Source organism: Chelmon rostratus, chromosome 14 (assembly GCF_017976325.1).
Source record: "Chelmon rostratus isolate fCheRos1 chromosome 14, fCheRos1.pri, whole genome shotgun sequence".
NCBI lineage: Eukaryota > Metazoa > Chordata > Actinopteri > Chaetodontiformes > Chaetodontidae > Chelmon > Chelmon rostratus.
Genome location: NC_055671.1, coordinates 13,345,339 through 13,371,723, shown reverse-complemented (window position 1 = coordinate 13,371,723; position 26,385 = coordinate 13,345,339). Strand labels below are relative to the sequence as shown.

The 26,385-nt window shown below is 44.4% G+C and overlaps 1 protein-coding gene across 1 annotated transcript in view; it reads right to left on the bottom strand.

Annotated features, from left to right (window-relative positions):
• LOC121616995 (protocadherin-16-like) overlaps positions 1-22,839 on the bottom strand; it is an 84,190-nt gene extending 61,351 nt beyond the window's left edge. Inside the window, exons 1-4 of the mRNA XM_041951940.1 lie at positions 22,692-22,839; positions 8,186-9,031; positions 7,860-8,057; positions 6,623-7,396 (exon numbers count right to left, since the gene is read on the bottom strand). Coding sequence (XP_041807874.1) covers positions 6,623-7,396; positions 7,860-8,057; positions 8,186-9,013 — 1,800 coding nt within the window. The 5' untranslated portion in view covers positions 9,014-9,031; positions 22,692-22,839. The remainder of the gene's footprint in view (positions 1-6,622; positions 7,397-7,859; positions 8,058-8,185; positions 9,032-22,691) is intronic.
• Between the last annotated feature and the right edge of the window lie 3,546 nt (positions 22,840-26,385).

Genomic DNA, 26,385 nt, shown 5'->3' with positions numbered 1-26,385 from the left:
GATATAAACATGAGCGTCAGTGAACCAGGACAGAGAGAATACAAGGATGCCAACAATAAGCAGCACAGCACAAAGAAAAAAAATACTTTCCATACTTGTCTCACTCACTGATGGGAGATTGATTCCTTTAAAATAGCAGAGGAAAAGATAAAGTTGAGACGAATGCAAGAGCCAAAAGGTTAAAAGCCCATGAGACGTGGTAAAAAACATTAAAAAAAAGAAAAGAATGGAAAGCGAGATACTCACTAACAGATGAGATGAAGAAATGGAATAGAAACCAGTCAGACAGGAGAGAGACAGAGAGAGAGCGAGAGAAGAAAACCCCTCGCTGCCATATGGTACAGAGTATTGGGCTTAATGAGGCGTGAGGCCATCCTCTCCACAGAGGCACTGGCCAGTCAGATCACACATGAATGAGCACTGTGATAGGTTTTAAACACAGCATATGCCAACTGCTAGTGATATGGAACCAAACTACTGCTTCTGAGGGGAAAAAGAAAGACAAAAGAATGATTTACCAAATCCGGGCCAAAATCCAACACCCAGCAAAGAGCTAAAAAATGCATGCAAAAGAGTTGCATTTACATTTTGAAGCTGATTGATACTGAAACTATTCTAGCAGAAAAAGAGATCAGCAGAGAATCTGGGCTCTGAACTGGTGCCTTGAAAAAAATTATTTAAAAAAAAAGCCTTTTGCTCTAATGTGATATATAGTTTCAGTCTGAGTAGATTTGGCAACTTGGTCACTGGAGGTAACAGCAAACAACCAGCGGGGTCAGAAATCAGTCAGAAGCGCAACAGAAGAAGAGCAGCTCATGTTTCTGTTGACAGCGCAGCCAAGCAAAAGACGTACTCCACTAAAAAATGAAAACTACAACATAAAGAGACAGTTACAGACTACAAGCGGGGTGAATAGTTGCTGGAACAAGACTCGGAGTCTACAGCCATGCTGGCAGCTTGGTGAGGCTGTTCTACTGCTGATGCTAAGCAGGTGTACGGTATCATGTTCACCATCATAGTTTAGCATGTTATGATGCTAATTAGCACTAAGCAATGCTAAGGGGTGTTTTAGTTTTGCATGTATTCGGTCACAACCTAGAGTTTTGGCTAATTAAAACATTGACCTGATGATGCCGCTAAATGAAAAGTCATGAATGTGTAGCACCAAATTTCATGGCATTTCTCAAAATACTCAAAGCTATGAATGTCAACCTCATGGTGGCGCTAAAGGGAGAGGCAGCAGATCTCCAAAGCTGATAAGATTCATCCTCTTGGGACATTGAATGTCTGCAGAAAATCCCATTGAAATCTATCAAATGAATTATATTATTATTATCATTTAATTTGCTTGTTTTTCATGAATTAATGTGCAGCTAAATGTGAAAAAGACGTGCCTTTTGTGCAATATCAATTATTAATGATTCATTGATTACTGATTGTTAACATGTTCAACCAGCAGTTAAGGGTGAGGCATAAAAATGCATGAAATTTGCAACCCTGCATCCAATGTTGTGTAGATATTTTACTCTGGACCAAAGTGGTGCACCGACAAACCAACCAGCAGACTGAGTTTTCCACCTGCACAGCCATGCATGACTACAAATGGGAGTTCTCAACCTCATGGATTGTAACCTTGAAAATACTGAAAACAGACCTTGGGCTTTTTAAAAAAGGCATTACCATCATAAAGTTAACAAATAAAGCCCACCACATTATGCAGAGAGCGTAAAACCAGGATGAATTTAGTTTACAGCGTCTGAGTCTCCATTAGCAAACAGGTGATGAGTTCACAGTCGGTGCTGATGGATGCTACGAGAATAGTTCACATAGCAGACGCACCATCCTGATCCCTCATCACACACATCCTGTCAACATCGCTGGCAGCTGAGGGGTGCGTGAGCCGGCGAGAGAGAGAGTGGAAGACAGACAGACAGAACCAGAGGGAGAGTAAGAGTGTCAGAACAGGGGCCAGCTGTTAACAGCGTGCAACGATTCACCAAATTTTCGATCTCGCTGGTGTCTGTTTGCGTGCGAACCCAAACATTTGTCAGCGCTGATCGGCCGTTAGATGCAACTGAGGCATGTGGTGACAGTGAGCGCTCCAACCTGCAGCCTCTTTTTGCTCAGCTATTGATCCTTGAAATTAAACACACTGACAGATTCATTAAAACACAAGTGATAAACTTTCGAGCGGGCAAAAGCACAGCTGCAGCCGTCTGAGAACAAGCAAGGGGGGAGAAGACATCAAGCGGTCAATAAATTTCATCCCCCCCCCCCCGACATTTTCAAGCTTAATAAAAACTAGAGTGTGTGTGTTGTGAGTCTGGGCTGGAGGAGAGCATGCGAGCTCCAAGTGGAAGTGGTTTGGTCTGGCTGTGGTTTCCACGGGGGCCAGATTCAGCGCGACACCACCGGGAGACAGGTCGGGTTTTACAGGAAGCTTAAGCTGAACACCTTCCTGTTTCCAGTGCGTCGCCTTACAGTATTTCTCTGGCTCTATTGGTTTATCAAATGCGATTAGTCTCAGTGTGCGTGCGTGTGTATGTTTAAAACATGATTAGCCTGTCCTTATAGAGCCGTGTAGACTTCAGCCACAGGGTCCCAGACTTTGGACTTCACACCAAAGGGGCTGATTACTCTGACAGGCAGACGTGCCGTGTTTATTTAAGCGGTTTTGCGGGAAGTTCAGCAGGACTAACTCCACCTGTCAAAAGAAACCTGTCTCCTTCCTCACATGTTTTTTGCTCTATTTCAGTCACCTTCACACCACACTCACATGTCCTTACTGACTTTCCTCTTTTTTATCAGACTACCAGCAAGGCCTGCTCAGGAGGTGGATAGTCTGTCTGTCCGTCAAAAAATGTGATCCAGAGCAACATATCGCCACAGTTGACCAGTGAGACTATGAAATAAGCTCAAAACAGCAGCTCGGTGCATGACAAAGTAGCTCAAAAACGAATATGCATATTTCCATTTTCTAACTACATATGTTAACCACATCTATGCTCCCCAGAGGATGAACCATTTCTTTTTCGGGTAATCTAGCGCACATTCATGTTCCTTAGGTGATAAACCCTTGGAGTTTATTTATTCCTCACAGCTTTATCCTCAGTGCTAGCAATGATGTAGGAATAGGAAAATCATCAGTATGTTTCTCAGTCTTTCCAGCATTGTACTGTGAGGCGTAAAGAAATGTGCAGCCTCTTCGGGCCCTTAGCGCGGTCCTTCCAGGTTTTATTCATGTGTCCGATTTATTCCCATGCCTTATTTCTTTTTGATTGTCAAAATTATTCATTTTTAAAGCACTGTGTCAAAAGTAACTGTACAAACAGACAGTGCAGCACTTTTATACTGTTGTGCTACAATGCCAACAAGCCATTCTCCGTGTCTTCGTACGTCTCCCAGCTGAGCACATCTGCGTGTCTGTCAAGATGATTGAGTGTCGTTTAACAGGCTTGACCAGGAAACCACATGCTGAACATCGCAGGGGAAACGCATCACCTGCTCAAAGTGACTTCTTGGCCTCACCAGTGTACACAAGTACACATACACAGATGTATGACACTCAGGCATGCGCATGTACATACAGCACACATGCAAACGTTTGCTTTCTTGGTATTTCTCCTCTCGTCAGGGGCTTTTCTTTTCTTTTAATTTCATTTGAGTTGTTTTTTTCTTAATTCTTTAATCAATATATCTTCCAGCTTGCAGCTCGTCTCCTGATGTCTGTCAGTACCACATTTGAGTCTTGGCAAGAGCGTGGATGTCACTGCTTGTGAGATCGGCAGTGGCTTCCCAGCGGTCAGGTCATGCTGGAAGTGAGCATGTCATTGGATTTGACAGAGAGTCTGCAAGGCAAAACCCACACAGGAAGGGAAATACGCTTCGACTCTGAAAAACACAGATTATACCCAAGAAAAAGAGCAAGAAACTTGAAAGCAATCAGATCAGCTCGGTGGCATCAGCAGCCGTTGAACCAGGCCGCACACAGATGCCGCATGCAAATAAGAACAATGTAAATGCTTCACTCTAAAAAATGCTTGTCCCTTTTCATCATCAGCCACAGTTCACACTGTTCTCATGATCTCTATCTTCTCAGGACTTGAACCTGAATCAGACGAATGTGCATGCCCGCACACACACACACACACACAAACACACACACACACACACAGAGGCACCATAACCTCTCCTGCCTGGGAAAAACTTTAAGGAAGCGGGGGAAGAGGAAAGCAGGGAAACCAAGAAATAAATAATTCCTTTGTGTCGCGGCTACATAAACAGTGCAGCACATTACAGATTACTATAGTAGCAGAACTGATAAGAAAAACTTCCTACACTAGTGCTGCATGTATGTGTGTGTGTAAGTGAGTGGAGACTGAGACAAAGCAAAACATCATAAGCAGGATAAAAAAGAAAGAGAAAGAGAAACAGAGGAAATAAGGAGGAAGAGATCACACACGTAAACATTGAGAGAATTAGAGAGAAAGAAACAAGAGAGATATGGAAAAAAAAAAGAAACCTGGAACTTAGGAAAGACTATTTTGGGCAGAAAAGAGAGAAAAGTACTCCTTACCTTATGTGTGTATGTGTCTTATTACCTTATGTGTGTATGTGTCCAGAGTTTAAACTGAGTCAGCCAGTGTAATAATTCCTAAAGCCAAATAGTGATTGTTATCTATTGTAAATATTGGTACAATTCTGAGAACATTCTGCCTTCGTCTCGACTCTGTCAGGAACGTGACAAACCTCACAACCTGATTGCCGCGCCAAATAACATCCCACAAAAATGTAAGCTGGGCCTGCTGGGCCACCCGACCCAGTTCCTCACTTTGTCTCTATCTTGACAGTCAACATTCTCAACAGCTGGCTGGCAGGTAAATGGAGAAAATACAGAACAAATCTGGAACAGTATCCATTAGGCTATGATGTCAGGCCTAACATCAGTTGTGTGTGTGTGTGTGTGTGTCCTATCTGAGTAGCCACATATTCCACTGGCCCAGAAAAAAAGTTTACTCCAACTACCATTATCCTGCAAATAGCAGCCCCTGCGGGAAGACTCTCGCCCGGGGAATCTTGGCTCGGTCCGAGCGAGCCTTGAGGAACGTGCCGGAATGAGCAAATCAAGCCTTATTCACTCACTCTGGCGTACTGGAAAACCACCCGTGATGTCTGGCATGGGATTACGCCTGCACCTACTGCCAGAATAACTGCCGGCTAGGATTAGAAAAACGACTAACAGTTGATTACAACTGTTGCAACCACTGGAATCGAGGTCCAGGGGGTTCGTTTAGTTGGTTGAGGGATGCAATAATTCAACAGAGCAGCCTAATTAGGAGCAAATTACAAGGTTCAATAATTCAGCAATGGACAGCCTGTATCTGTGATTGTAAAGACACCTCAGAAATAAATCATGTTCATGCTGCATTCATCCACATCCCCTTTTTTCCTCTTCTTAATCCTCCTTCTCCTTTCTGTTTCATTTGCATCTCACATCCCTCTTCTTCATGACATTCCCTTACTTCCCTTGTCTCCCGCCTTCCCTAAGAAGCAGGCCCACTTGCCAGTTTCCACTGAATACCAACCAGCCGTCCTGTCCAAATATACGTTAAATGAACCTGCAAGAATGTGACATTCAACTATTTATCTAATTCCAGCTCAGATGGTATGATTAAGGGTCCAAAGTCTTTCATTATAACCGCTGCACTCTTAAGTTCTGGTAGCAGGCTTTCTTAAAAATGCTGAGAAACAGAAATGCTTTTTTTTTCTTTTCATCCACTTGACAGCAGAGGGGTAAAACCAACCTGTAAAAACAGTTGGTCTAAACGGTGCACCATACCAAGTTAAGACCTTGCTGGAAGATAAACAGCCAGTCATCCTTTTTCATTCCTCAGGAGAGGTCCTCCTTATGCATAAGAGCTGCTGGAATCGAGATAAAAGCGAGGCAGGCGAGCTGCCGCGAGACAGTGCGCCGATACCAAGGACTCACCCTCACTTGGTTACCGTGGCAACCGTGCGAGGTGAGAGAGAGGACATACCAGCAGCACAGAGTAAATCTCCTCGCAGTAGCTTCAGGAATGCAGGTGAAGTTTCCCTCCCTGGCTTTCTCCCTGTTTCTTTTTTCTCCTGCCTTTATGAATCTTTTTCCCTCTAAATGAACGTGTTGAATGGCTTCGCCTCTCCTCTCATAGCCCACTTTTTATGAATCACATCACAAAGCATCAGTGCCTCCAAGTGCACCATCCTGTTCCGAAATGGGACAGAAGACGGCGTTTTACCTCGGAGAAGACTTTGATTTCCAGACTCATTTATACTGATGTATAAATCAGGCTTTTGCCAGGGGAGCAATCAGAGAGGGCTTAAGGGGAGGGGGTGCGAGAAAAGAGAGAGTGAAGAAAGAGATGAGAGGACAAGGGAGACAGTGAATACTTGGTTTTGGCTGCATAAGTAGGACAATAGCGTTGTGGCCAACACGCTGCAAGATTGAGCACCATGAGAATTAAAAACGGCAGTTCACTTACAAAATAAAGAAGGGTAGAGTGAAAGAGAGCTGGATAAAAGAAGACTGAGAGGGAACAGAGGCTGAAGACAGGAGAGGAAACTTCTACAGGGTTTCTCTTACCTCTAAGAAGCAGGTCCCAGCTGGGGTGTTCTCCTTGACGGAGGCATTGTAGACGTTGCTGGAGAACACAGGCGTATTATCGTTAACATCCTGCAGGACAATGTCCACCTTCGCCGTGGACGACAGCGGCGGGCGGCCGCTATCCGTCGCGACAACAGTCACACTGGGCGCCGGCTCTGATTCGAAATCCAGAGTCGTCGCTGTGGTAATGATCCCCGTGACCGGGTCGATGGAAAACCAATCAGAGTGAGAGTTTTTGCCCTTAAGGAGGCGATATCGGACGTCCCCGTTGGGGCCCTGGTCCTTGTCTCTGGCAGTAACCTGGAGAACGAAGGAGCCGGGATAAACGACCTCAGGAATAGTCTGTCTGTAGGCCTGCTGGTCGAACAGAGGGGGGTTGTCATTGACATCAGTCACCTGAATGGTGAAAGATGACTCTGCCCTGAGGGGCGGCGTGCCAGAGTCCGTGGCCATAACCCTGAGGTCATACGAATCGCGTTCCTCTCTGTCCAAGACCTGGTCAACATATATCAGGTAGATGATGCTGTCCTTGGTTGTAAGAGCAAACTTCCCATCACCCCCCTCCAGGGACACATTCACGTTGGCGTACTCTCCGTAGTCTGGGTCGGTGACAGATATCCGAGCTACGTACTGGCCTGGTTGGGCCCCTTCGGAGATCCTCGGAGAGCCGTCCTCACTGAGGAAGATGATGGTCATGGTGGGCTGGTTGTCATTGTAGTCACGTACATGAATGGTCACGAACGCATTGGTCACCTGGAAAAATTATTCATATTATGTAGCGCTCAAATCATCTGTGTCACATTTTGGTAGTGGACTAAGAGGATTGATTATTTTCTGTTTAATATTTAAAAGAAAGGGAATTTCTCAGAAAACCAGGGAGGAATAAAATTCACTGAAAAACACTGCTCTCTGCAGTACAAGCACTCATTCAATTCATTTCCACCTTCTTGCATTTTTTTCTTAACGCTCTTAAGTATTCTGTGAGCTGCCAGTGCTGCAGTGACCAGTGTCCTCTTGCAGAGGCAAACATATTCTTGCAGTTTGTGGTGGTATAAAGAACAGGGTAAAATCTATTTAAACTAATGTGCTCTTTGAAAAAAATGCATATTTTTCTGTGAAAACAGTAAAAACTGAAAACATTGCCATTACCTGTCATCACTGAAAGTACAGCACTGTATGTTGAATGCACTGTAATGAATAACAGTAATGCAGTTACCTCAGGGTGGCTGGCGTTATCCCTGGCCTGGACCACCAGTTCGTGGACCCTCTTTAGTTCATAATCCAGGGGCCTATTCAGAGTGATGATCCCAGACTTGATATCCATGACAAAGTAGCGGTCAGGGTCACTCTGACGCCGGTTGATTTCATAAAGTACCAGACCATTATCGCCCTCATCCTCATCGGTTGCAAACACCTGCAGAGATGAGAAAGCCAAACACAGAAATTAAAATGACCCTGAAACATCTGGATGTACAGAGGCAAGAAGTGCTGTTGAAGTAAGGAGTCACAATCTGAACAATGACGAGACTTGACTGAGCTAACCTGCAGGATGCTGCTGCCTTGTGGGAGACTTTCAGAGATGATAGCGTGGTATCTGCTCTGATTGAAGAGCGGCGCATGATCATTGATGTCGGTCACGGTCACTTCCAGTGTCATGGATCCAATCCTTCTGGGTGAGCCCCCATCAAAGGCCTCTACGACCAGCGTGTAAGATGAGCGTTTCTCCCTGTCCAGCAGTCCGTTGACCACCAGGTCAAGATACAGCACTTTGTTAGCACCTCTCTTGGTCTCCAGCCTGAAAGCCTGGCCTACATTGCCCTCTCGAATAGCGTAGCCTTGGGTGGTCAGCTGATCTTTGTCTGCATCTGTTGCAGGCTCCAGGGAAAATCTGGTCCCCACTTGCGTGTGCTCTGGGATCTTAAGAACCGCTTTCTTTTTGGGGAAAACAGGTGCATGGTCGTTGATGTCGTTGACAGTAATTGATACCTCAATAGTGACTCCCGTCATTGTTACGGCGATAAAGCTGTAGTGGTCCCTCTGCTCACGGTCCAGACGGCGTGCGGTTGTGATGATGCCTGTGGTTTCGTCGATGTTGAGATCGCTGCCGACGCCTGTGCCTTCATGGTCTGAGATGAAGTAAAGACTCGTAGTTTCACCGGGCGGTAGCCCAGCGCTGATGTCGCCAACGATGGTCCCTGCCGGCTGCCCTTCATCCAGCTGGAGCTCCAGTGCTCCGAGGACAGTCGTAGACTGAGCAAGAACAATGACGATGCAGAAATAAAATAGTGTCTTCCTCCGCCAGAGACTTGAACACGCACAGGGTCCGCTGACCCAAGCCCTCCGTCTTGACCCTTTACTTGTTAACGGCATGGCTGGGCACTGCTACACCTGTGAGAATGAAAAAGAGAGAAAAGGGGAAAATATCAGCCAAGAAAAGACGCATTTCTGCAAGTGCAGATACGTTTTATGATGTGTGAATTGAGAAATTGAACAGCTTTTTTTCATTCTCTATTTGAAAACATCTTGAAAATTCACTTGCTCTCTTACAAAATGAAAACAATTTGTCCTTTTTTTCCCAGAGTGGAGTATGTATCTTAAATCCTTGCGTGACAATGTGCTAACACTTTTACAATCCAGAACCTATATTAAAGACACTGCCTGATGAATTTCAGCGTTTTCCCCCATAAAATGGATATATATAACATTTTGGAAAGAACTCTTCAGCTGGATCAGGACGCTTTGAAAGAGCATGAAAATGGAATTCTAAGTCTGTCCAGGATCCACATTAACTTGAACCACACTGAGGACAGAACCATAAACTATATTTATCTGAAGGATAACAAATCTTATTCACTGGGTGAGAACATTTTAAAGTGTCCAGAGTGGTCACACACTGCAATCCCTAGAGAAAACACGTTAAAGACACTAAAATAGGCATCAAAATCCTTTTGTAAGATTTTCATTTCGTGATAGCAAATGCTTACACACACACACAAAAAAAACATGGAATGCATGGGAAAGTAATTCTATAGCTGCTTCACCAAGGCCTTTATGGGGAAAAGCAGTCATTTAAGACTGTAAGCTTAGCCTCTATGTTCCCCAAACCCTAAATCATGCACAAATCCATAAAGATAATATCCTCCTCATGTTAATGCTAAATCAGTCTTATCAGGCACAGACTGGTGCTAATCATGAACAGACACACAAACTTTAACTGTCCACAAAGTCATGCATCAGTCCAGAAATTGTTACTGGGTGCTTTAACCTGCCTGGTGCACCAGAAGTGGACATGCCACAGATGGTCAGATGGTCCTGCTAGGAAGGCGATCACAAGAGCGGAAAGGCCATCTAAAACTCACCTGACGCTGCTTTCCTGCAGTAAACCCACCATCTGGTGCTTCCAGAAAGTTTAAACAAACACCAATAATTATTTGCAAATGGTATTTGACCCAGGTTTGACACACATTCTTTCGCACACTACCACAAAATACTGGAAATACACTCATAACTGTTCTGGCAAATTTAACCTGTGTGGCTGCTCTAAACTCTCACGAGATGGATGTTCGTTTTACCCCTTGATGAGGTCTACAAATATTTAGATTATGCTCAAAATGAGACCAATAGTTTATGCGAGTTCCTCTCGTATTTATAAGGGAAGATTTATTGAGCATATAACTCTTCAAAACATCCTGAAATGAAGACCATCAAGCCCCGACACAACTTATTCATCACATGTGGAGGCCTAACCTGCTTTAACAACCTTCTACACTGATCACAGCATTAATACCTAAACTCAACGGAATGTGAACGAGTCCGGCCTCTATTAGCTAATGTTTGGTACAAATGATCAAACTATAAATGTGCGACGCAGTCAAGCGGCGAGCGGCAGACAGGATTTGTCGTCAGCGGAGGGTGTTGGTCTTCGCTGGCCAGCCATATTCACCCAGACAATCACTCCCCGTGTGCATGTATAATGTGGACAGTTAACTTTAGGAATGTCTTCCACCTCTAGAGAGAAAGCCAGCCTGCTGCCGGCTGCAGCATTTGCACACACGTTGAATTGAAGCATTCACACTCACAAATGCAAAACGACCATGGACTGACCTTCTTGCAGGCCGATAAAAAGGCTGACTGCTATTCTATATACAATAGCTCATCAGAGTGAAGTTGCACTCACAGTAGGAGTATATTCACTGTATCAAACGCCATTATGGCTGCACACAGCTGAGATATGGCTACTTTTCAAGTAGCGTAAAAAGTACTTTTTGGGTATGTCTGAATTTTAACCTTCACACATGCATTGATTCTATTGAAAAAAGGCTACTAGGTTGTTGATTTGCAAGGTTCCTGAAAGACCATTTAGAGTTTAGATGACATATAAAGCAAATGAAAAAACATTGTTTTATATCTAATGAATCCTCCTGCAATCATCCACCACATCAGCCTTTCCGCTGACCCTGACCTCCTGCGGTAGTTTATGAGACCTCTGAGGAGGAGAGATTAATAAAGTCTACAGCTCCACTGGGACAGAGAGAGGGACACTGATACTGGCCCCTCCGGTACGGTCGCTGACCTCTACATGTGGTCCAGACGGCTGCTCTGGCCAGTTGCTGCAGTCCCACACAAAGGGGGAAACAGAGACGAGACTAAGCACAGTCTGCACACACACCCTTCTTCTTTTGAGTAGTTGGGAGTGTTTAGTGTCTACGAGACTCTCTGTCTTGAACAAGAGCAGATGTAAAAGCGAAATAAAAGAGAGAAGTTGAGAGAAGAGGTTTGAGAAACAATTAGGGGTGTGATGATGAAAAGAAACCCTTCTACTGCTGAGTCAGAGCCTTCAGAGACCCCGCTCTGATGAAATGAACCCACAGCACAGCACCATAATGCAGCCATTGAGAACACCAGGGAGAACAGAAAAAGAACAAAGCAAAGAGATGGAAAAAGTGGATTTAGGACACAATAGAAAAAGTTACATTCTGCGGAGTGATTGCAGTTTGCTTTGGCTTGACGGCCTTGTTGTCTTTAGGGACCATGGAGCCGCGTAGGCAAAACTTGGGATTGAAAAATGAAGTCAGAGCGGGCGCACTCACAAAGTGCGCCAGTGCGTATGTGTGCCTTTTTACATCCTCTCTCTCCCTCATTGCTTCAGTTGAGTGTCAGTGAAAGGTTATATTGATGAACAGATCGCACAGCTGCAATCTGTCACTGTCAATGAGCAGTCGGTCCATGACTTCATCTCTCTTTTGACGTGTGCTGTAATGCACTCGTGTTTGCCCTGGAAAAGGAAAGATGAGGAACGAAGAGAGCGAGGGCTAAAACGTAGCTCATGCTGAAATACTGGCCTGAGCAGATGCTCAGCAGAGTGAAAGACAACCACTGGATTCACCCCCTCTAGTGGCACTCTTTAAACACTCTGCTAATTATGACCATGACGTTTCTAGTAGTTTCATCTAAAATGTTTTAAAAAGCACAGAAATGGGTGAAATGCAAAAAATGTTTTCACCTGTCTGTCCGGTTGCGTGAGCTATATGTCTCTTTGTACGCCTACGCAGCACATGTGCATGCGTGCAGTGACATCATCTCTGTGCGACCACATTGACAGGCAGGGCAGACCCGGAGGGCTCCATGCAGTCTCAGCCACATTATTATCTGGCATTGCACCCCCATAATCTGCCTCTGGTGTGCGCAAGCCTCAAAGCCTCAAATACATGGGCCTCCACTCTTAAGTGCTGTTAACATATAATAGAAAACCATAGTGTTTTCTATAGGATGGGACCATTCAAAGCAGTGCATGAAGATGTGTGTGAGTGTGTTTACACTGTCGGATCTCAGTTGTGAGGAATAGTTCATTTTCCTCGTGCAGTGCCAATTTTAAACAGGCCTCTCTATCTCCCTTTCCCTTCCATGTCCGTCCCTCTTCCCTCCCTCCGTCCATCCCCTCTAATGGATTTAGCAGATCTGGTTGGGCACGCTATAGCTACCCGTGGCCAAGCTAAACAGGACCCAAAGTCACAAAGTTCCAAGTAAAAAACGGCCACTCTATCTCAACCATGTTTCTTGTGCTTTGATGGAACAGCACACGGTTGCATTCAGCTAGCTCCTCAGCGGTTGAGAGGTCTGGCTCTGCCTCCAGATAGTTGGCAGCCACTCATTCGACCCTGCAACTTCTGCTTCTGTGTCGCCCAGAACAAACAGTGGCCAGATCCTGTGATTGACAGCTAAGTCAGACAGGGGAAAGAATAAAGGGAAAGGCTGTCAAAATGAAATACACAAGTCATCTTCTATTACATCAGAAATATGTGTGCCACAAAGACAGACACTGGATACGACCATGGCTTTGCACATTCAAAACCCTAAGTGCAAAAATCACATTTATGGAGGAATTTTAACATTTTGCAACAGCCCTCTTGCAACCCATGCAGTGCTCTGCAGATATATTGTGTTAAGACATTAAAGTGTTTGTGCATTTTAAAAGTGTAAACTAAAAACTTTTTTATAACAGCTCTCAGCAAGTGTACAATTACAGGGTGGCTAGAGCAACACCAAATCTTTAAATGACTGAGAATGAAAGGTTAGGCCAGGTTGTGGTGAAACAGGCTGTGGCGGTCTGCAGTGGTAAAAAGCTTTGTGAGAAGAGGAAGGGAGGGAGAGAGGGCTCCCAGTCTGGCGGGGGGTAGAGGATGGAGGAATGCTTTGCATCTCGGTTTTCATGTCGTTTGGGTTGTGGCTGTTTTGGGGGACGGCAGTCTCCCCTTGAGTCGCCTTTCCCCGGATCTCTGGATATAGTCGTCCCATTTCCAAGCCCAGCTGTCACCAACACTGTGAGCATATGCATGTGCATTGTGTGTGTGTGTGTGTGTGTGTGTGTGTGTGTGTGTGTGTGTGTGTGTGTGTGTGCAACTTTAAGTCCCCTTCTGTGCAAATATACCTCTTTCCTCAGTTCCTCTTTCACTTTTTCTTCCATTTAAGAGCTACACTAAATGTGGGTATCAGTTTCAATTTACTTCCATAACTGACTCAATCAAAGATCCAACGTGTGTGAACACCAGCCCTTCAGACAGCCAGACGACTACTGTCTGGACACACACTCTGAAATATACATGCACATGTTGCACCAAAGCGCAATCAATATTAATACTACTATGAGCTGAGAGAGTTCATGACTGCGCCGTACAGTGGGTTACCTCACCCAGGGGAAGCAGCCGTAAAAGCGCTCACAACCTGCGAAACCCTAACCTATCTGGTTTGTGGAGAGTGGCAGCGTCTAAGTAAGTAAGTTTGAATTAATTATGATGAAGTGACGACCAGTTCCCTGGCTCCTCTGAGCTGTGGCTCAAATGGCTGATCTGACACAAGGTAAAAACTAATCCAGCCACAAATGCAAATGCAAACAGGTCGCTAAAACTGATCTGAGGTTCATCTCTCATCCAGTTCGTCATCTCATCAGTGGAACTCTGGCGCTGAGGAACCAAGCTCCCCCGGTTTAACTCAGCTCTGTGAAAGCCTTTGTTTTCAGTTCTGTCCATGAAATGTTGCTCTGGAGTTTTATTTTATGACTTATTTCCTACATAAATGTCCATGTCAGTGACATCAGTGAGGCTGCAGAGAGGGGGGAGGGTACGAGGAGGGGGACCACGTCATCACAGAGACTCGTCGGCTCACAGCGAGAGTGAGCCTCTGTGCCAGGAGCCCGCTGAGACTTAGAGTTGGAGGCTCAAGTCCACACTTTGTTTCTGTGTTGCAGTTTTTCTTCTACTCTGAGGAGCAGACGAGAGGAGAATAAACTTGAGGGCACAAGGCTTATTCTCTGATCAAGGAAGTGACTGCCGAATTTTTTAGTTGTTGCTGCAGTCCAAAGGTATTTGGAGAGTGAGACTTTTTTTTTCATGGTTTGGCTCCGTACTCTCATTTGGATGTGAAATGATGCGATGAAAATGAGGTTAACGTGCTGACTTGTTTAAGTCTTGTTTTATTCTCAGCTATAAAAGACCAGCCATGGTTGTACATTATGCGTCCTCATTTTGGGGTCAGTGCTATTTAAGATATTTTTCAATAAAATCCTTTTTGGTATGTCACATCCTGTTGCGTGCAACTGTCAAGGTTCTGAGCACCGTTCATAGCAGTCTGTGCATCTTAATTCATCTGAGTATTGCGCTATGGACTACATTTGACTAACCTATTCTGTAGTGTAGCACTTTTACTAGTCATGACTGCTTGAAGCTATCAAACCAGTTTCAATTCACTATGCTGCTACAACAGAACTTTAAGGCATGCTACACTAAAATCTTTGCATTGCTGTACTAGCATTCTTACTCAACTCCATGGGGATACAAGCTGGGGAAAAACAACTGCAGAAGGCTCCAAAACTCTGTAGCAGCAGCATAACAATTCAAAGCTGGTGTGATGACTCAGATTTGTTTATTTACCCACACAGAGGCTGTCAAGCTGGAATACAGTCACACACACGTACAAACTGCACCAGGTCCCCTGTGACAAAACGTCCTAGATTCCGCTGCCCGACAGGCCAGAAGGAGAAAGAGAACGCTACAATCAGAGATGGAGGGAGGAGGAGGAGACAAGCGGAGCTAGAGGTGGAGGAGAAAAGTTTGACTCTGGATGAGGTTTCCTTGAAAAACACTGCCAAGGTGACAGAGACAGAAAGGCGAGGAAGTCTCACACAGGAAGACTCACACACACACACACACACACACACACACACATAAATAATGTACCCTCAGGACCATCAGTGAAGACACGGAGCAAGTGAAAACACAGTCGGAGGTGATTCGCTAACCTTCAAGGCCACGCTGGCGAGTGAGTGCGCAGTGGTTTCTGTTTCTCCTGTGAGAATCTGTGTTTCTGTTTGTGTGTCTGTGTTTTTTTGTTTTTGTTGATCTTAAGAGAAAAGGAGAAGTCAGGAGGAAAAAAAAAAATATGAAGACGAGAGCGAGATGAAACAAAACACAAAAAAGGCATGACGGGATGTCCCTGAAGGTGAAGCAGCAGCTGCCATATACCATCACTCATCACAAACAAGGGCAAGTTGTCGAGCCGAACCGAGTCCACGACACTCTGTCAAACCTCATTACCTCACCGCACTGGTGAAACTGAGATAAATAGCCTTATGGAGGCTCAAGCTAACTGTTTCTCTATTCATGATTTGCATTTTGAGTTCCATAATCTGAGAGGTGAACCGCAATTCAATCCTCTGTAGCGAAAAGCAGAACACTGACTGGAAGTTATTAAACTGCAGGAAATATTCTTATTACTGTTGAATGCGAAAGACATTAAAATGCACCAAAAAAAACATAATGGCTTCATTTGGCTGCACATCCTGCTAAATAAGAAGAATGCATGTATTTTGTTGTACGTATTAGCGGAGTATTATCAGTGTGTGTGTGTGAGAATGTCTTGTGAAGTAAAGTTGCATGCTTTATGTGACAGCACTTGAGAATCATTAAATTCAGATGTTAATGTGATGTAAATGCAATGCAACTAACCACTCAAGAGTTGATTATGCTGCAATTAAAAATCCAATTGCAATGTTTACCAAATTACCGGCTTGGTTTCTGTGCATGATTATGTTGCACTAATACCTATGCACACACACTTGTAAGGGGGGTGTACTAACCTACGTTAATTCCCTGTAGGGTTATCCGAACCTTAAATGCCTAACCCCAACCTTTAACCCAGCCTTAACCCTAAAACTCATAATTCTGAACCTAAAACTGAGTTTTATTCCCATATGGGAGGCGAGTCCCCACATGTCGCAATATATGACCAGACTTGTGATGAATACATTAACACACACACACACACACACACACAGACCGTCTTACATTAGAGGAATGACAGCGTTCGCTAATGAACGAACAGAGGAAAAGTTCAAAGACAAAACACTCAGCTCGATAGCCAAAACAGGGACAAGAGAGTGGAAACCAAAGATCCATCCTGTAACTTAAACACACACACTCTCTCACACACAGGCAAACACACACTTTAATCCCATTCTGCGTTCCACCCAACGAAATAATCAGCGACGTGACCTCACAGCAAACCAGGCGCAAGGTTGAATCAGGGTCATGTTATTGCTTCAGAAAAGACATAAGCATTAATCAAAGTGATCCAATGTTTTGTTGAGAAGTTTGCCAGCTTGCAGAGCAGTTCTTTTGAGGCTGAAAAGAGGTCAGGATCTTCCTAAGAGAAATGCTTCAGGCTTAACTTCACTGGGAGAGAAGGGGAATTTAGTTTTTCTTTGGCTGACAGATCTGGGAACCTATTAAAATCTGTAATTACTCATCTCTAGCTCAGAATATGCTTATTAGATATTAAATTCTCCATCAACTCTCGGGTTAGTGGCGCGCCGACAGCTGCTCTCCAAGAGAATGCCTTTGTATCATGTTACTCCATTATATTTCTTGTGGTAAGCCTGGGAATTAAGGCTGTCTGTCTTTGTTTTAATCTGCTCTACAGAGTTAAACAGACATCAATACTCATCAGCTAATGATGAGCATATAAAATCTTGATAAAAAGGCATAAGATGTGATAGATGCGTTTGAGGCTCCAAATGAAAAATTTACGTCTGGGCTGATCAATGGTGCTTTGATTCTCTGACAGAAATATCAAAAGCAAACAGCATATAATAACATTTCTGATGTTCCTTAAGGTCACTGCTTTCAATTTTCAAGTTATCAAGAAACAAAACAACTTTTTTTTTCTATCCAACTTTTTCTTTTCGCTCCTTTTGTCTCACACCACCCACACACACCCAGTCTCCGAATCCCTTAACTTGCATAACACGTTGCACTACCTGAGCTGCGATGCCCTACATGCGGCTCTCAGCTCGCCGCAAGTGTTTGAAGTTACCAGAAGCTCAGATCATCTCACTTACTTCATTAAAAACACATGAGACGCTACACAGACAGGCTCTCCCTCTTCCTCTCCCTCTGCTCGGCCCGCTCGCCTCATACGCTTCTCATCCATCAAACTCCCAGATGGGAAGAAGTTACCACATTTCATTCATTTTGCACTCAGAGCCGTTCCCACATTGGCTGTATCTCTTCATGTGACCAAAGAAATGAATACATCACTTCATTCAGAAACTTGTGCATTATTTGCACACATGCTTGCGCCGGTCGTCCCCTCTGAGGTGAGAGCAGAAATGTCTCTGCTGGCATCTGAAGGAACGGACTGGGCCACGGTGCATCAACAACTGGTGAATTAATCAATTAGTGGACAGACAGGAATAAATTCAACAACAATTAAGACAATAATTATGCAAAAATGTCAAACACCTGCTGGATCTAGCTTTGCAAATGTGAAGATATTACCATTATTTCTATAATGGTACATAGAATACGGGGAAACTTGCATGGTTTTTTTTTTCTATGGAATAATATATGAGTAAAGAAAATATATGCTGATGGAAATAGTCAGCGGTTGCGCCCCTGAAGAGATATCACCATCAGCTACACCAGTATATAAGGCCAAACACTTGCTTGCGTGCTTGCATGCATGCACAGAAACAATCTCACTTATTCCATTCATCTACTGCAACAACGAGAAACACAGACTTCCAACGACCTAGCCACACTTTGGCACTCGGGAGCCAGTGTCACAGGTCCAACCCACGGCAGAGGAGCGCAGGATGGGGAAACTCGAGACAACACCAGGCTTGAGAGGACTTCCATCTGCAGCTTCCTCCAGGAATATAACAAACCATTTCCAGCAGTCATTATCCCAGATCCTACTCACCAGCCAGCTAAAGGCACGGTCTGGCCACGCCGGCCAGCTTGGATCAACGTCTGCTGTCAAATTTGGGGATTGCAGTGTAGCAAGCTGAGACATTTGAAGCTGCAGGCAGCAGCTACTGTCCTGCACAGAAAAAGAGGTCTTTTTTTTTTATTTGACCAGTGTCTGTAGTCTTTCCCATTTAGCTGACCTGATCATTATACTAACAGGATCCCTACTGCCTGGACAAAGACCATGAATAACGATGAAGGCACTTACTGCAGAACTGGGCTTCAGAACAAACAAAAATGGAATTGCGCCGTCTCAAAAACTCCAGCTAGTCAATCACTGTGCGGCTGACAGGAGAGTCCAGTCATTTCCTTTGATTAGTTGAGTCAGGCACACAGTAATATCTTCTCCAGAGCCGCAGATAGATGGGTCTTCATACTGTAAGTAGGAAGGTAAGAACTGTATAGTATTTCCCCCGGGGGGGGGGGGGGGACTACAACACACTGTCAGAAATAAAGCTTCAGTCCTAAAAAGATGAGGCATGACTTCGGATAATTTTGTATCAGGGTTTGATTTATTTTGCCAGGGTTTATTTTATCTAAAAACATAACATGACCACAAATTAAAAAATATGAATCTCATCATTCAAACATTATCTCCCAAGGAAGCAAGAATGAAGAATGAAACGCGCAAGGATGCCAACTGCTGAGAAAGGAGGAATTTACGGTGGCTCGCCAAAATAAAAGTAGGAAATTGTATCTTTTATCATGCTACAATACTTACTGGAGAAATTCCACCAATGCATTGATATAGCTCAAGCTCTGGGATTTTGGGTGCCACTTTCTCTGCACGTAACCACACACACACACACACAGCACAACTCAAATTTTACAATGCTGTAATGAAATTTCACGATTATAATCAATGCAAGATGGCAGACTTGGTGCTTGTAGCTGCCATGGAAACCAAGAGGCCCTGAGGGGTAAAGTTAATGAAATGTGGAGCAATCAGCAAAGGGGATTCCTTATCAATGGGAATCATACTTTCTGACTCCACAACTAAAGCTATTAATAACTGCCTTGCCTTCCTGTGGATGGATGATGCAAAGAAGAAGTGGCTTTCCAGGAAACTCCCTCGCGCAAAACACTGCAGCTTAACACTGGTTATAGTTCACATGCTGCCTTATAAACTAAAATTACATGAAATCCCCTCAATATTGACTCTTTGGTTTATGTTATGTCTAAGATGGTGGTCTGAGAGGTAAATAAAAACACCAACACTAACCCCAGGCGTCAGCAGCGTGCAGTGAGCGAAAGATGGAGGGTAAATATTTCCACTGGCTACTTGTGGTGCCAGGGAAGAGGAAAACAATCCTATTTATGTTACTTTAGATTTTTTTTGTTAGTTGTCATCTGCTACCCATTCAACAATGTGGTGAGCGTGTGTGTTGTTCGTCTATGTTGTTTGTTTTGTTTTTTGTTCTTTTGTTGCTTCTCCTCATTTTTAAGGTGCTAATTTTGCATTTAAAGCACTTGGTGTTAAGAGGATTTAGTTTGGGTTGGGGGCACATTTAGGAATATAGCTGACATAAGGTTAGGCTTATGGAGGAGTGTTTCTTGTGTGTGTGCTTGGATGTGTGTGTGTGAGAGAGAGAGAGGGAGAGAGAGGGAGAGAGAGGGAGGCTCTGAGTCACTTTCCGATATTTGTACTCATACGCTGATTTCCCAAGCATGAAAAAACAAAAAGCCCAGGAAAAAACAGTCCTGGGATACAATTAGACAGATTTTTGTTTGAGCTGCAACATTTGGGTGGGAAGATGCTTTCTGTTTTTTTCCCCTCTCACTCTCTTTCTGTGTTGGCAGCCCTCCACCGTTTGAGTTGATAAGCTGAAGCAGATATTACACCAAAGCCTTCGCTCTCCACAGCTTCCTCCGCAATAGTTTACATATCGCATCTTTGTATTCTTAATTAACAATTCAAACATGTGCATTTGTGAGAAAGGGGTTATAGGAAAACGGGGCACATAATGAAATTTGACTGAAAAAGACAAATGTTTCTTCTTATGTGGGTTTTGTGGAAGCCACAAAGAGGACAACGGTGTATACAGTACAAGCAGGATTTCAGTGTCAATGTGGGTGGCGAATGCGCAATTTGATTACTCTCCAGAGTTTAGAGTAAACTCTCAAGATTGTTTAAGATTTGCAGAAGAATAAAGCCTCAACTTGGACATTCCCTAAAGTAATACCATTAGAATAAACAAAATAGATCCTTAAAGACTGTGGATGGTTGTATTATATTTCAACTTGGGAAAAAAAAAGTTTAAAGCAGATATTTCACAATATTTTCCTACATGCCAGCACAATTCAGATGCTTCAAGAGTCAAGTAGTTGAATCAGATGCAGAAACCAAGCCAAGTGTGATGCCACTTTGCTGCCAACATGCACCCCAAATAATCCGATTTACGGTGAAAGGGTTGGGGGTTGGAGGTTGCTGGGTACTGCTCAGTCACCTCCCCCCAAAACTGCAATATAAAGTATTCTAGCAGATGCAGTTGTCTAAGAAGTGCCTGTGTTTTGAACACAGCCCTGATGAGAATCAAGACCCTGACCCTGCCGGAGTCGGCGCTCATCCATTCAGCTGCGCTGGACCACGTGAAGTGGAAGGCAAACTGCAGACTGTTTACTTTGTTGATAAGCTCCACAAAAAGACTTGACACTCAACTGAATGAATTGTCCTCTCTGCCTTGACACTGCTGAAAACACAGGTTGTAATGGGAATAGTAGCTTTAATTATCACAGCTCTTCTTGATAATTAAATGATGATGAATAAAAACATATTTCACAGGGAGGTTGGGGGTCAAGGTAGACATCTCAGCTGCCACAATCTGAAGTCAGCCACCCCAAGATCACATTAAATGGTGGTCTAGGCTCCAACTTGGAATTCCACTTTTCATAATTGCATCCTCTCAAAAATCTACATTATGACTTCAATCAAAACCAGCAAAACTCTCTGTCTTAAATGCCACAATTGTGAAAAGCATCCAGAGTCTGTTCCAGCCCTGCTCCTGCAAAGCAGCTGATCACCAGCAGCCTAATCATTCCTTGCTTGTACTCGGTTGCAGCCGCACCAACAGATATCCATATGGTTCCTGTTAGAAAACGTCTTGCTGCACGCCTCATCACTCCGCAAGAAACCAAACTCTTACTGGTTGTTTGCAGACCAGAGGCTGAGGCCAGCGCACTGCCGAGCTGGAGCGCGCAGGACCATGTAAGTGGATAGTGTAATAATGCAAAGATCCGTATCCCTCCTTGCAGCAGAAAACCAGGAGCTGTGGATGCCAGCGGACACCAGATATGACTGGAATAACTATTGTGGTTTGGTGCTTAAATATGCCCCTGGGTTCCCATTTTTAGCTTTTGGCCATGTAAACATATACAGGCAGAACTAGCAGCTATAAATACACTTCATGTTAAAAATTACAAATGTGTCAGAATCTATTTGCTGGATAACAAAACTACCTAAAATCCTCTTGGGCTTCTTATTTTTCCATGCTTGACATATCAGCTTTACTGTCTACTGAGATAGCCCCTCTGCAATCTTCTGCATTCATAATCATGCAGAAAATAGGAAACCCACACACAGCATCCTCAGAGCAAGCCTTGCAGCGGCTAATGGTCTGAGTGCCTTGCTCAAAGGCAGATTCTCTCCACTAGTGACACCTCAGAGTTTTCCAAAATCCCTGCACTGTCGCATTAGTAGGTCCCCCCGCCCCAGGAAATAGTCCAAAGTAAGCTGGCCCACTCTGTGCACTTCATGGTGTTTCCCATTAAGTGGTTTGGTCCTCCCCTCCAAAACAAAGTGTATTCACTCTAGGCTGGCAACCCTGGTGAGGAAACCACTCACTCACTCTTATTAAATAGTTCATGAGCCATGCTAATAATCCTATATACTAGCCTGCTAGACCAACCTCCCTTTCATGTTTAGGACATTATAAAAAGGGACCCCACTCTTTCCTCTTTTTACAATCTGGCTGTTTAGCTGGCGTGGCTGTGAGTGGTGACCAATAATCAATACCAGGCTATGCCGCATCACCATGATCCATTGATCTTGTGATACAATTGTAGCCCCTCTACACTACGGTCCCCCCCACAGCCCCGCCAGCTACCAGCTCACACAAGCAAGGTGCACCCATCTATAAGGAGAGCCAGGAGCCTCCACCCAACAAGAGCTCAATTCTCCACCTTTATCCTGATCAGATGCATCAGTGAACACACACACAGGGGATGAGAATAAAGGAGCTGTCACTTACATTCATCTGACCCACTCCGCAGCTCTGGATGTGCGCTCTGGGTATCCCCTCCAAAACTGATTAGTATGCACACGGCTTTCCAGTTCCCCCCCAACGACAGACAATCCACCGGGACAAAATCTTGAATGAAGCCGTGCTGGCCAGCTGGACTGGGCTTTTTTCTTTCTTTCTTTCTTTCTACATAATATCCACAAAAATGACAGTTGAGCCAATTCCACAGATTCTCTAATCCGGTACACCGCCGCTCCTCCAGCGAAGGGTCTTTTCTTGCGTCTCCGCGTCAGGTGAGCGCGTTTGGATCAGCTGGAGAGCTCCGCGGTTTCTTTTTCCGTCTGCAGGAGAAAGGAGGCGTCTGTGGCCCTGCAGCGCTCTGCCCGGTCCCCTTTACTGGTCCTAAAAGATCCTCTCCTCTCTCAGCATCCAGCCGCTCCGACGCGGTGTGTGTGTCTGTATGTGTGTGTGTGTGTGCTGAGACAGAGCCGCTTCAGGGCACCGTGCACCTAGCCGACTGAAAGCCGACTCCTCCGCCACAAGGCCCAGCCCCCCACCCCCCACTCTCTTACTCTCTCCCTCCTCCCTTCGCCGACGTGGGTTGCTAATATATTCGGGTTCGGCTACACAAAAGGGGGGACAGAGCGCAGGGAGGCTGTGGAGAGAGGAGACTGGAGAGCAGACTTTGGTGCCCCCCAGCTCCGTGCAGTGGAAGTAGTCTTTGAGACAAAGGAGCGCGCCATGCACCATGAGAAGAGGAGTTCAGCTCAGCATGGCACATTATGAATGGAAATTACTCATCAACAGCATTGTTTCTATTCTACTCTTCATAGAGACTGTGAATACTATGATTATAATTTTGAAGGGCATCACAGAAATTTCACAAAACCATATAAGGCCCAACAGACATGTTAGGAATTTTATTTATTTATTTTATTATGAGGAATCAGAAGATTTGTAGCTGTTAATTATTTTGGATGTGAGGCTTCTAGTAACTGAACATGAAATGATTATGGATTTTAATGTTTGTGTACATAATATTAAGATTTCAAATTTAATTATATGTAGTAGTAAAACAAAACATGTGGTGTAATGTTTCATGAAAATAGCTATAATCATGCAAGATTAATAACATGTTGCAAAAAAAGTTTGTCAAACACAATTTACAACACAGGAGGATAAAATTCTTCTTTTTCATGTGGGATTTAATCCTGCACAGGCGTATTAGAGTAACTTAAAGTAGCCTTATTATTGAAGTCGTGTCCAAGCTATTCAGTTTCAGTAAGGATCTAGATCTGGAAGCTCAACACTATAACCTGAGAGCGGAAGCAGCAGAGACGACTAGGCTGAGGTTCAGACACACACACACACACACACACACACACACACACAAACACACGCACACCCTTTGGATTGCTCGCATCAGCAAGATAGGAGTCATTTATCACCCCAGATTTTAGGTCAAGCCTCCACCTGCACCAGCGAAGCAGAAGCGAGGGAGGAGATGTGGAGGAAGAGGGGGGGTGGCGTGGAGGTGGGAGGTGTGAACATGGGGAGGGATCTGTGGGTGGGTGTTGGGGGCGGTGGACAAGGACAGCAATCAATCGGCCTCATCTTGCTTTAGCATGCCGGATGGGTGGGTGTGCATGTTGCAGTCAATGGAGAGAAATGGTACATTATTACCACTAAGTGTCTACACGTATGTACACTGGCTGCGACGGGACGACCAGACGCCGCCGATTCAGGCTCATATAACTCTGCAGGGGACAGGTTTTACATCACAAACTGTTTGGTTAGCGGTGATTGCAAAAAGCAACAATCTATGAAAAACAAGCAAACAAGATGTCCCCATTTTCCCATATTGTGACAGCAGTCACTTGGGGGTTGAACCATCAGTCAAGGCAGTATTAGTGTCATGTGCTTCCTCTTAAAATGAACAAAGTATAAAATCAAATCCCAGGAGGGCAACAAGCAAGAGGGAACATGAACTGTTTTCATTATATTAAACACGTCACCATACTGTAACCAACGTTGCTCCTCTTGAAATTGAGTAACTTTTTTCTTGCTTCACTGAAGTTGAAATACCCTTTATCACTGAGTATAAAATAAGTGCAGCTTCGTCAGAAATTGGGCAACTGAGGAGTCATTGGAGAAGAGAACAGCAAGTTTGTTTGCGCGCTGTGTTTTGACATCTCCACTTTTCCACTTTAAACAATCCATCAGTACAGTTTTATCCTTTCAGCTATTGAAAGCTATAAATGCGCTCTTATCAGTGTTTTTCTTTAAATTTTCTGAGACGCAAACAATCAGTCAAGTATTTGACCTCCTCCCTGTTGCCAACAACAAAATCCCCAACAATATCTAATTCATTGTATTCCTGGTCTTTGTTGTTATGATAGCGAGTCTAACTTTTTTTTCTTAGGATGATGGTATGTGTTGGATAAGATTACCAGTGGGTACGATGTGTAAAAACCGGCTCATGTTCTCACCCTTTGGTTCTCACCTCCTGACTGAACCCCAGGCCCCGGATAGGCTTGCACTTCTAAGAAAACATACCAAAGGGTTAACATGAAACATACGATTTATGGTCAAGATAGAAAGTGATCTGCCAGTTGATTGAGCCTCGCCCCTATTGGCTGTGAGCTAGGATGACTGTGCTGTGCATGTCTTTGCTGCATTTGAAACGTTTGGCAGGAAAGACTGGACAACTTGAAATGCACAAAGTCCTCCTCAGCACTTGTCAACCAGAATAAGCAGATGAAGAAACAGAGCCTTTTCATGGGAAACAAGCCCCAAGATTCCCTTCAGAGCTAAATATTCTCACATCTTTCCTCTGTCCGTTTCCGTGTAGAGTCTGCATTTGTCAATGTGTGCGACAGTGCCGTCTGCGTGTGTGATTCGGCATCGATCTTGTTGTGTGAACACTTGCCACAGAGTTGCAATTACACAGCTTTAACTAATAGCAGATGGCTGAGGAGTGACACTTTTGGTGGGGCTCCCCACGACGGAGGAGATCAGCGCGAGATTTATATCGCAGCCGCACATTCATAGATGTAAAATCTCCCTCTGCTGCTCTGTCGAATGCAAACACGCGTGAACTCACGTGTGCACACGCAGACGTATATCACGAAACGTGCTGCAGAAGGATTTATTTGGCTCCCGTGTCTATCCCGTTTGTCATTTCCTCCCTCTAACCTCAAAATCCGCAGCCTGACCATGATAACCCCAGTCCACATTTCAAACCTTCAGCACACCTCCCAGATTTATCATCTGTCAAGTCTTAGATAAGCCTTGTATTTACTCCAACTGGATGCATTTATGACGGAACTAATTAAACCAGAGCTGTAAATTCTCAGAAACCCTTTAGAAATGACTTAATCTGAGCCTTTCGAGCCTCATCTGCTATTTTATATTCATTTTAATTACCTTGGACCCATGGTCATCATGAACACAATGCAGACATAAGTGTGACATGGCGGTTAGCTAACAAATGGGAGCTGGGAGGTCATTTGGAAATGCATCGTTAGGAGCTAATGGAGGGGCCTGTCTATATTGGCCGTAGGATTGGACTTGTTGGCCGTGTCTCTCGCTCTCTCTCTCTCTCTCTTATGCAAACACACACTGTTGACCGCAGGACTGAGATGCCTGTGATGTGAATCAAAGCAGCAATTTAGCCAAATTGGCATGTTTGCATGTGCAGTGG